Source organism: Mya arenaria, chromosome 9 (assembly GCF_026914265.1).
Source record: "Mya arenaria isolate MELC-2E11 chromosome 9, ASM2691426v1".
NCBI classification, from domain to species: domain Eukaryota; kingdom Metazoa; phylum Mollusca; class Bivalvia; order Myida; family Myidae; genus Mya; species Mya arenaria.
In genome coordinates this window covers 312,169-323,857 of record NC_069130.1, presented here as the reverse complement: position 1 = coordinate 323,857, position 11,689 = coordinate 312,169, and the positions used below count along the sequence as shown (strand labels likewise).

Below are 11,689 nucleotides of genomic sequence, written 5' to 3'. Positions count from 1 at the left end.
AGAAGTTAGACACCAGAATATACCATTAAAGACATACCACGTTTGAACCCGTATTTTGTTTCCTCCGGATGGGGGCGCAAGTCCTAAGTTAAAAGTTTCAATTTTATTTTACACTCAACATACACTTATGCGAAAAGAAATAAATACATGTGTTTCAAAATGCAGATTAAATATAAAAGGTGTAACTAAACTGTAAAGTTTCTAAAAACAGGTAACACATTCAAATAAAGTACAAATCAAATTTCATTTACACCTAACATTAACATTTACTTTTAATGTTACAGATTATCATATTCGCTAACATTAATTCACGTTAATACATACTTTTCGCTAATATAGTCAAACCCCGTTGGCTCGAACTCGCTTGGCTCGATTTCCTTGTTGTCTCGAACCGGGTGTTAAGGACCGATTTCTTCTACTGAAAGAAAGCATTCCCGCTTAGCTCGAATTTTCCGAGGCTCGAGGTATTTTCGCCGGTCCCTGGGAGTTCGAGCCAACGGGGTTCGACTGTACTTTATATAAAACTGACACTATTTTTGTTTAGATAAGATAGGTTATGGAATCCATCTCCAATTTAATTTAGTTAACAAATGTTGCATGATGGTTAAAAAAGATACAAACCAAACAGAAGGTTATTTAAAGATATGTTTTATGGTAAATAAGGCTTTTAACAATTTTATGGTCATAATTTTAAACGAATCTTCAAAGCCCGCAATTCATCATAATTATACATATCGTTATCCTTAGAAATGCCTGGTGTATTGGTGGATTTAAAGCTGCACTCTCACAGATATACCATTTTTACAACTTTTTCATTATTTGTCTTGGAAAGAGCAAATTTTTGCATAAATTTCTGCAAACCAATGTTTTACAGCTGCCCTCTCACTGATTTTTCGTTTTTCCAACTTTTTTTTATTTTTGTCTTGGAATTAGCAAATGTTTGCGTAAATATCTGCTTACACGTGATGAAAGACTGCTGACAAAAGATCAGATCGCAGATTTTCATATTTCCATTTCAAATTTAATGTTTCAATGACAAAAAAAAATAAAATGTTTAAGCAACGGTAAATCTGTGAGAGTGCAGCTTTAAGACTGCTGAGAAAAATGCATAACACATCATTTTTTAACTTAATTATAAAAATATGCGATCTAATTTTTGTCAGCATTCGTATATAACTGGTTTCCATGGATTTTCGCAATAATTGGCACGTCGTCAAACCGTTCAATCTGTGAGAGTGCAGCTTTAAGGTCCCATGATAGATTCGCAGTTAATTCATTATATTTATATCAATCTATGATGCGTATACAAATCTTTGGTTAATTAAACCACATAAATCGAGGTACATGCTGTAAGCGAGTTATTAGTTAAGCCAAGTATTTAAAGAGTTAATGAGCATATCTTCACGAATGAGCTGGGGACGACATTCGATACCACATAGGTATACAATCAGTTGTACTTTGAGCATATACAAGTTCTGCTGAACAGCCATAATTATAACTGCAGACATGTCGTACAAGGCCTTGTTCTAGCGCCATTTGAAATGACTTCACCTCGTTAGAACCGCTTGACCGATTAAACACTGTTTTATAATAAAATAGAATGGTTTCTGTTCCGTTCGAGAACAGCACATACACATGAGCACACAAAATTCACATCAAAAATCAAAACAATTCATCAAGTTCACCTATCAATGAAAACGCAAGCCATGTTCCATTACACATGTACTCATTGGGGTAGCTCAAAGTAGGCGGTATGGGCCCAATAATTGTCACCAATCTCAATTAGGACGGGCCATATTCGCATTAAATTACACATGGGTCAACACACTTTGCGCTGTGTCCGTCAAGAACGGTAACTACGAGTCACCGAGATATTTGTTTACTCCGGAGTATTGTCCCTTATCCACCGAATCCAAATTGCTTGCTCGCCTGTTGATCAAACAGTCACTTGGACGTTTTGCTGAAACAACAACAACAACATTATTTTAATAAGGTCTTAAGTTAAACTTTAAAACATTGTGTTTTATCTACACTGAAAAGCAATCTGTATGTATTTCCCTTCAAAATGTTTACCAAAACATTTAATTACACAGTAACATGGAAAAAACGGAATGTGATTACACAGCTACAAATAAACAACGGAATGTCATTACACAGAAACATTTAAACAATGAAATAGCATTACACAGTGACATGGAAACAGAAGGATATTACACAGAATTCGTTACATATGTTTGCGTATTGATTTTGCTTTCGGGATGTATTTAGATAATGAATGTCTGTCAACAATGTCTCAAAACACTGTAATCATTATAAATCAAAATATTCCACAATTATTTTCACAATTCATCGACACACTTTTTGTTGACAAAGCATTTGGTTGTTCTGTTTATACATTTCTCAGATTTCGTTTCTTTTGTTAAGTATTCAAAGGTGAGTAATTTCCTAATTTCAACCGATTAGCTTCGGTAAACGTTCAAAGGCCATTTACCAAACATTTATTGCCAAATATATCTTGATGCCTGTGTGGTCTGCCTGTTTTATTTGTATTTGGGTGTGTCACTCGTTCAATGTCCGTTAGGTGTGTGTGTGTGTGTGTGTGTGTGTGTGTGTGTGTGTGTGTGTGTGTGTGTGTGTAAGCTTATTTATACTCGCACTCGGGCCTTGTCCATTCGGCGAGTGCTCCGTTAAGAGTGTTAGTCATTTTAGGTTTTTGGAGCATAGTGCACAGACAGAATGTAACCCTGGTTAGAGCTACCCCGGTTCTTTAACGTGCACCAGTGTATAGCACTATCACACGGGACCCCAATTTAACGTCCCTCCCGGAAGACGATTAGTATTTTAAGTGATGCGACGGGGAATCGAACCTGCGACCCCTGGATTGATAGTCAAGTGTGTGACCACTAGACCACGGATCCGCCACATGTCCGTTAGACCTTTGTCTTGTGCCTTTATACGGGGTCTTTGTTAAAGTTTTGGCTAATGGGTGTCTATGTAGTTTTCCTTGTATTATAATTATCTTTTTTATATATTAAAATGATAACTCCGAGGGTGGCATGTACAGCTACAATAGCATGACATGTTCTATAACCAAAACTTGACATTCTGTTTCGAAAACAAACTGTAAAGCTAACTGAGCTGAGTAATGAAGCAGTGAGAGTTTGCCGTAAAATAGTTTGCTGCCCTGTGTAAATTTAATAGTTTTAAAAAAAATTCGCTTGTTATTTTACAATATATAGTTTTCTATTATCTTTATTAAGGACAGTACGTTAAATGTATTGTGGAGATGAATTGGCACATTGTTTTTGTCTTTAGTCATTGGTATGCAGTTTGAGCATTACTCAACCCAAAGGGCATGTGCATGTACTTACAGACAATCTCAAATATAATTGAGCGGGTGTTTATTAACTTCTTATGAACTAGCCATTTGATTAATCATGTTAACCGATGAATCGATTGATATACGTTAAAAGCCTATGTTTCTGAGATAAAAGTAGCTGACTGCCTTAAAATAGTACAGAAAGTAAACAAACGTAAACGCAAATTAAACCCATTACCTATTTTTCATAAATATATGGATAATTCCATTTGACCGACATATACATATCCTCTGAAAATAAATATCATGAGCATATTTTCTCCTTTGGACCTCAGTGTCTCTCGTTGAATATTTGTTATGCATTAACCTGGTATTTGTTAAATATTTGGCTACTGGACCTGTCCCTTTGGTTTCCATAACATCAATATCTGATCTTGATTTGCGGAAAACATTAAATGAATATAACACAAACTATAGCGACAAGACTTCTATGCTTGCACTAAATTACACAGGGGTCACAGCAAAAAATCAACAACATCATATAAGAAACACAAAAGAGGTTTTACACCATAAGATATAACACAATATTATCAATGTTATAATACCTACCAAAGTTAAAGATCACCGGTTCGTCTTCCTCTGTTAACGCGGCCTTAGGGGACAGGAGCGGTAGGACCTGTCGAGCATCCGGCGAGAGGGGCGACATAGGAGGACTGCTGGAAGTCGAAGAAGACACAGAAGAGTTGCTTCTCAAACTCGCTTTCTTTGTGATCTTAAATGTCGTTGTCCCGCCCACTGCCGGCTTCGAGGCGCTGCAATAAAGAACAACAATTGAACGTATGATTAGATATTGCATACACTGTCGACAATGATGGAGCTACCAAACTTAATCATACATAATGCAACATTCGTTAACAATTATATCTTTATATTGGTTCAGGCCATGCTGTTGGAAGCAAACGGTAAGACTTTCTTGTCATCTCAACGTGTAGCGATACAGTTGAAAAACCTAACCGCTGCTAGCATTAACCAACCTTTTCAACTTACACTGGTGGTTTGGTTTGACGCTTGTGCTCTTCAATCCTTTCTTGCACGTGGCGATCGTAGTCAAGGGAGTACGTTTGCAAATCCTCGTTCAAAGGCGTCTTTCGCATGTTATCTGTGTCCTTTATCTTTGAAATAAAACTATATTTAGTGATACTTAGAGAGTGATTAGAGTTGTTAATTGTTCTGTAAGCGTATCTGAATTTACTTCTATTTATTTCCTATCGGTGCGATAGTTTTATTTTTAGAAAATGAACACCTATTCGCTCATTCTCTCCACACTTTGTCTGTAAAATTGGTGGTAAAGGAATACTTTATTGAATGCATTCTGGTTTATGGAATGTTGATAGCATAAAGAACTAGTACGAACATATATGCACGATTTCTTAAGTGGAGTAATATTGCACGATGTCAGGGCGCCTGAACAAGTACATGTATTTTATATACAAATTTCATATCTTTTAACTATATGCGATTCAGACATAATTGAATGAGGGACACTTTTCAGTTTAAAGTGTTCAGTTCAATTACAAAACGTCATATGGCGAAAAAATACCGAAAACTCAACATGCTGAAAACTTAAGTATTTTTAGCTCAACAAGCGCGCACATTTAGAAAATTAGAAAATGTCACGGCTGTGATTGGTCATATTTCAATGCAGATTTTAGGGAAGTACACGAATGATAACATTTTGCTGTTATTCAAATCAGACGGTAGAAATTTCTAATCAGCATGTTAATATGTAAGGGGCAGGTTTTCTGTTGCAGTTGTGCAAAGTAACTGCTCTACATCTTTCAATTCAAGGTAAACAACACATGGAACTATTGGTGTGATGAGTTGACATATATTTTTAGAACATTGGAGGTGTATTATTAATAGCTGTCACTCTCTGGATGCATTAAATCTAGTCATCACATGTTATCTATAAATGACCGTAAATAATAACATAATTGTAACATTGCACAAACAAACCCAGAAGCTGAATCATCTATCGTCTCAGCCGAGATGCCGGTTGACATTTGAATTTCCTATATAAATTGAGTGTTCCAAGAGAATGGCGCATTTAAAGATACATATTCACACCGAAAACATTTTGAGACACAAATATATGTACTGCCCATTTCAGTTTGTTTATTTGGATATTAAGTATATAATTAAAATAATGATGTAAAATATTAAAAGTCTTTGCTTATTTCGATTTGGGGTTAGGCGCTGGGTAACATTGTGCAGACAGCAGAAATATACAGGGAATTTATTCTGCGTATGTAATACCAGATATATTTGTCAACATTATTCCCTCTCAGTGCCGCTTTGTCAGATAATTCAAATGCATTGATTATTAACGTTTGACTTACTGGCTTTAAAATAAATTTGTGTCATCGGTTGGTCAATGGTAGCCTGTCATTGAAGGTCCATGGTCGTAGTTCAAACCGTTCTCGAGGCGTTGTGGCGGCAAAGATTCACACGACTGTTTACCAAGACCTTCACTTTGATATAATGATTTAGAAATCAACTGAAGTCACCTGATGGTTACTGAAAACCTACCACTGCAGCTCCATGGTCGTAGATCAAACCGTTCTTGAGTTATTGTGCGGAGACAGTTTTCTTAAGACCATGACCGGGACTGTTTCCCAAAACAATAGGTGTTATCTTACGGTCAAGAGCAAACTACCACTGAAGTTTGATGGTCCTAGGTCAAACCATTTTGTAACGAACGGATACAAGAATGGACAGCGATAATTCTATAACATTTTTGATCAAATATATGTTTGGGAATACTCTAAACATTTCAAAGTCTGTTCTTAACTACTTACTTCAAGCATTTTAAGTTTTGGAGTACTCTGGTCCTCCCCGTTTGCATGTCCGTCCTGCCGACGACGCCGAGCGATCACGATAATGATCACCACCAAGATGACTATGATAATCAAAGATGCTGCCAATAACGGCAGTCCCAACCGCCCCAATGCCGAGTCTGACGTAAGAAATAGAGAATAATACTTACAGGAAAACTGCCTATATCGATGCATACTTTTAAACAAGCATATATTCGTTACTTGATGTAAATGCTGGTATCAAAATACTAGCATCACAAACAAAGCTTTGTATTCTGTATAAGGTCATTATTTATTTCAATATTGCGATCCAATTGGATTAGTGCGACGCCCTTTAACCAATGATATGCGACGTTACAAGAATAAACTATTTTTTTACACAGACGTATGTTGTCGGTTTTATTTCTTTAAAAAATAAATTCTCAATTGCAGAAGAAAATAATGATGAAAAATTATCCACTAACGTAACTATAAGTATCGATCGTATTTATTTCTTGCGTTTATGATGTATGACCTCAGTAGGGCAAGCTAGCAAATGATTAACAGCACTAGTTAGCGCGCTTTATGTTGTTTGCTCTCGTGCCCTACTGCGTTCTTACAGCATATTCGCAAGACAAAATGCGATCAATCCTTAAATATGTTTTGTTTGCAGTTAAACAATAAAAGGGTTTAATCCATATCATGTTGGAATACCGTAACAAGACCTGACGTACCTCCCGATCTTGAATTCGCTTCAGTACTTGACTTTGAGTTTGTCACGAATTTTCCAGTGGATGTTGCTTTTGTTGTCGGGAGCCCTAACGTTGTTGTTGCCTGTTGTGTTTGCGAAGCTAAAAAGGGAACACATGTCATTGATTGTTCTGTCAGCGTAGCTTAAATTGGAACACATGCAGTTGTGTGTTTTGTCAGCCTAGCTAAAATGGAAACATGGCATTGCTTGTTATACAATACACATTTTCTTACTAGTACCAGTATTGTGTCACTGATTACTATTTTGTATCAAACAAATAGTGCATTCGCCGGCCACTACGGCATTATATAAGACAACTAATGGTATTGTCGTCCACTACGGCATTCTATAAAAACAACCCCATGGTTTTACCGAACAGTACGGCACCCTTAAAGGCGTTTATGGTTTTGCCGGGCACAACTGCATTCTATAAAAGAAAGTAAAACAAGAAAGACATTCAATAAGAACGAGTGTTTTGAACAATAAAAGAAGCTTGTATTTACCTGGCGTAGTTTTGTTGTTGGTATCGGTAGTCGTAGGTACATCCTCCGCTGGCGTTAACGTTGTTGGCAAAGTTTTATTAGTTTGTATTGTACTGTTCGTAGCTACCATCGAGTCGGTGTGATTTGGAGTGATGAATGTTGGTAGGGTCGTAGAGAGTGACACGGTTGTATCATTAACAACTATGGATGAAGATGAACTTGAAATATTTGATGTGGTGTTGGTTATTGTTTGTGTGGTATTGGCCATTTCGATTGTAATGACCCTTAAGTCTTGCGTGGTACTGGATATGTTTTGTGCAATGATGCTTAAGTCTTGGGCTGTGTTGGTTATTGCTTGTGTGGTGCTGGAAACGTCTTGAGCGATATTGCCTGAGTCTTTGGTTGTATTGGTTATTGCTTGTGTGGTATTGGAAATGTCTTGTGCAATAATGTTTAAGATTTGGACTGTGTTGGTTATTGCTTGTGTTGTATTGGAAACGTCTTGTGCGATGATGCTTAAGACTTGGGTTGCATTGGTTATTGCTTGTTTCGTATTGGAAACGTCTTGTGCAATAATGCCCGAGTCTTGGGTTATGTTGGTAATTGCTTGTGTGGTTTTGGAAATGTCTTGTGCGATTTTGCCTGAGTCTTTGGTTGTGTTGGTTATTGCTTGTGTGGTATTAGAAATATCTTGTGCGATATTGCCTGAGTCTTCGGTTGTCTTTGTTATTGCTTGTGTAGTATTGGAAACGTCTTGTGTGATGATGCTTAAATCTTTGGTTGTGTTGGTAATTGCACGTGTGGTATTGGAAATGTCTTGCGCGATATTGCCTGAGTCTTTGTTTGTGTTGGTTTTTGCTTGTGTGGTATTAGAAATATCTTGTGCGATATTGCCTGAGTCTTTGATTGTCTTTGTTATTGCTTGTGTAGTATTGGAAATGTCTTGTGCAAATATGCCTGAGTCTTTGGCTGTGTTGGTTATTGCTTGTGTGGTATTGAAAATGCCTTGTGCAAATATGCCTGAGTCTTTGGTTGTGTTGGTTATTGCTTGTGTGGTATTAGAAATATCTTGTGCGATATTGCCTAAGTCTTTGGTTGTGTTGGTTATTGCTTGTGTGGTATTAGAAATATCTTGTGCGATTTTGCCTGAGTCTTTGGTTGTGTTGGTTATTGCTTGTGTGGTATTAGAAATATCTTGTGCGAAATTGCCTGAGTCTTTAGTTGTCTTGGTTATTGCTTGTGTTGTATTGGAAATGTCTTGTGCAATGATGCTTAAATCTTGGGTTTTATTGGCTATTGCTTGTGTGGTATTGGTAATGTTTTGTGCAAATATGCCTGAGTCTTGGGCTGTGTTGGTTATTGCTTGTGTGGTATTGGAAATGTCTTGTGCAACGATACTTAAGTCTTGCGTAGTGTTGGCATTTTCTTGTGTCATGCTGTTAACATCAGTAGCATCGATCGGTTGGACGTCTATTTTTTCTACAATAAATAAGTGTAAATATTACTATAACTATTTCTAAAAGAAGAAATAACTAGAACTGTAAGCCATAGGCTAACGAATACCCCCACCCCTCCATGTCTAGGTTGTTTGCCCTGGAGTTAGGCCGGACAAAGCTAATTTTGCCTACAAGGGGAGATAACTCCAGTCAGGGTCATGTGACCTGTACCAAATTCACAGAGGCGAAAGTTTACAACATGGCCATTAATTTCTGAAAGTTTGATAAAGATTTGTTGAATAATAACAAAGATGAATCCCGGACAGGGCTTATTTTGCCTACTTTAACACATCAAGGGGAGATAACTCCAGTCAGGGTCATGTGACCTGTACCAAATTCACAGAGGCGAAAGTTTACAACATGGCCATTAATTTCTGAAAGTTTGATAAAGATTTGTTGAATAATAACAAAGATGAATCCCGGACAGGGCTTATTTTGCCTACTTTAACACATCAAGGGGAGATAACTCTGGTCAGGGTCATGTGACCCGTACCAATTTCACAGAGGCGCAAGTTTACATCATGGCCATTAATATCTGAAAGTTTGAAAAAGATTTGTTCAATAACGACAAAGATGAATCCCGGACAAAAAAAAAACGGACGGACAGACGGACAGACAGACGGACAACCCGATTCCAGTATACCCCCCCCCAAACTTTGTTTTGGGGGGTATAATTATTGCAGAGTAGCTAGTTGTAATCCTATAGGTCAGCGAAACATAGTTTATATAAAAAACATCGAAATCCATAGTAATATGCAAAATGTTTTGATATCAATAATGTTTCACGAAATTGTAAGTACAAACACATATTGCTTGCTACTAATATAAAACCACTTATAAAAACACTTAACCACGGTTTTCGGCCGCTGGGTTTGATTTGGTTGTAAAATGACATCTTTACTATCGTTCTTTTTTAATTAAATCGACGTTATTCTACCGTTGGAGTTTTTCGTCGAAAAATGTTGGTTTCTATGGCACTTACAATAAGACAATAAGACAAAGGCAATTCAGACGAACCGTATCTGATTCTGATAAAACTAAAAGTAGAAAATGCGTACAAGTTCATTGTTTAAGTAAGCTGGACTTCCGTTATGCCAGTGCATACTTAAGGATCCTTAAGGACTTAGATGCAAGTTGACTGTGAGTGCGTATTTGAGAAGACGAAGTAGTATGCATTCGTAATTCAAATTTGTCCAACATTGAAATAATTTTTACAAATAATGTTTTAAATTTTATTCTTTTATGCGACGTTTTATGTATACATTGTGTGCACGAAGTAACCTCATCTTTGGCAACTTAACGACCAATAGGATATGGTACAACTGTTGTAAATATGATGCTATTATGATTTTTTTTTGAATTGCAAATGTCACAATAACATGAATGATAATTAACTGACTGACTGACTGACTTGACTTAGTGACTGACTGACCTACTGACTGACAGACTGACTGACTGTCTTAAGTAAGTTACTAAGTTACGAGTATAACCAGTCCGGAAACTTTGGAACTTCTTGCACCCCGTACTTACTTACTAAACTGAGTTTAATATAATTGTATACAAATTACTTTCTATAAAGACACTAATTTTAACATGATAACCCTGGCAAGTAAAGTGTCGATCAATATGGAATAGAAGAATGTATTGTAATAAAATACTGCATTCTGATTGGTTCAAAAATGACTTTAACCATTATAATATTCTACACGTGATGTGTTATTCCGGTGTTTTTGTTACTTGTAATTATTCACTCTGGAATAAAAACGTGATTATTAAATGTTAAATATATTCAACGAATACGTACAGTTTTTTTTTAACATACCCACTTATATTTAGCTGCATTTAAACATCTAAACATATCCTTTCGCCTTCATAAACAAGCATTTGATGTACTCCTTTTATAACTAACACTTATTCTGTCCATTGTTAAGAAATCTGCTCACACAAATGCAACAAAGAGCGTTAAAAGTGGTGAAAACTGCAGATAAATGGTTCACTGTACATCCTAACAACGGTCATAAGTGACGAGTTTATTACAAGCACATTTAAAGCAAATTTACAATAATATCCGTCTAACACCGTGGCATTCTAACAATTTCGTATATGACTGAAATGATTATGCAAGTATTTCCTTCCGAAATGATATCTGTTTCCGATAGATAAAACAAAGCATGTCGATTAATAATGATGTTTAATGCATTTTATGGTTATGTTAACACTGGATTCTGGTGTGGTTTTTAATGTGAAACTACTTTTAAAAAATAAAGATGAAAGTGGAAATATTGTAGATCATTAACAGATGAAGAGAAAACACTAAAATCTTTATGATGTATATCCCAAAACACTTCGTTTATATGATTCTGCGTTTCAAAAGTATATATTACAGAAATCGGGTTGACGCTAAATTTTAAGCCGTACTGGAAGCTTTTACTTTGCTATTGATACTGTCGGGCAAAACGTTATGTAAAAGCCCGATGACTCGAACTTCTTGGGACCGGCGAAAATACCTCGAGCCCCGGAAAATTCGAGCCAAACGGGAAAACTTACGTTCAGTGTAAAGAGATCGGTCCTTAACATTCGATTCGAGCCAACGAGGAATTCGAGCAAAGCGAGTTCGAGCCAACGGGGTTTGACTGTATGTGGTTATAAGATGGTGGCTATTGATACTGTCGGGTAAAACGTTCTGTACGTGGCTATAAAATGGTGGCTATTGACATTGTCGGGCAAAACGTTCTGTACGTGGTTATAAGATGGTGGCTATTGATGCTCTCGGGCAAAACGTTCTG

The 11,689-nt window shown here is 36.6% G+C and overlaps 1 protein-coding gene across 3 annotated transcripts; it reads right to left on the bottom strand.

Annotated features, from left to right (window-relative positions):
• Nucleotides 1–88: 88 nt before the first annotated feature.
• Nucleotides 89–10,984, bottom strand: LOC128246574 (uncharacterized). Of its 3 annotated transcripts, none has more exons than XM_052964838.1 (7): nt 10,708–10,984; nt 7,429–8,886; nt 6,909–7,025; nt 6,178–6,335; nt 4,367–4,491; nt 3,929–4,131; nt 89–1,960 (listed from the first exon to the last, which is right to left on the bottom strand). In XM_052964838.1, exons 2-7 carry the CDS (start codon nt 8,840–8,842, stop codon nt 1,857–1,859), a joined length of 2,121 nt encoding a protein of 706 aa, XP_052820798.1. In that variant the 5' UTR covers nt 8,843–8,886; nt 10,708–10,984; the 3' UTR covers nt 89–1,856. The 3 variants fall into 3 exon arrangements, with proteins under 3 accessions (XP_052820798.1, XP_052820796.1, XP_052820795.1); XM_052964836.1 differs by having other exon boundaries at nt 10,726–10,984; XM_052964835.1 differs by having other exon boundaries at nt 10,730–10,984.
• Between the last annotated feature and the right edge of the window lie 705 nt (nt 10,985–11,689).

Coding starts and splice junctions, on each gene's coding strand:
- LOC128246574 (XM_052964835.1), bottom strand. Junction 6,336..6,908: donor AGCGAATTCAAGATCGGGAG/GTACGTCAGGTC, acceptor TTCTTACGTCAG/ACTCGGCATTGGGGCGGTTG. Junction 4,132..4,366: donor CGTCAAACCAAACCACCAGT/GTAAGTTGAAAA, acceptor TCTTTATTGCAG/CGCCTCGAAGCCGGCAGTGG.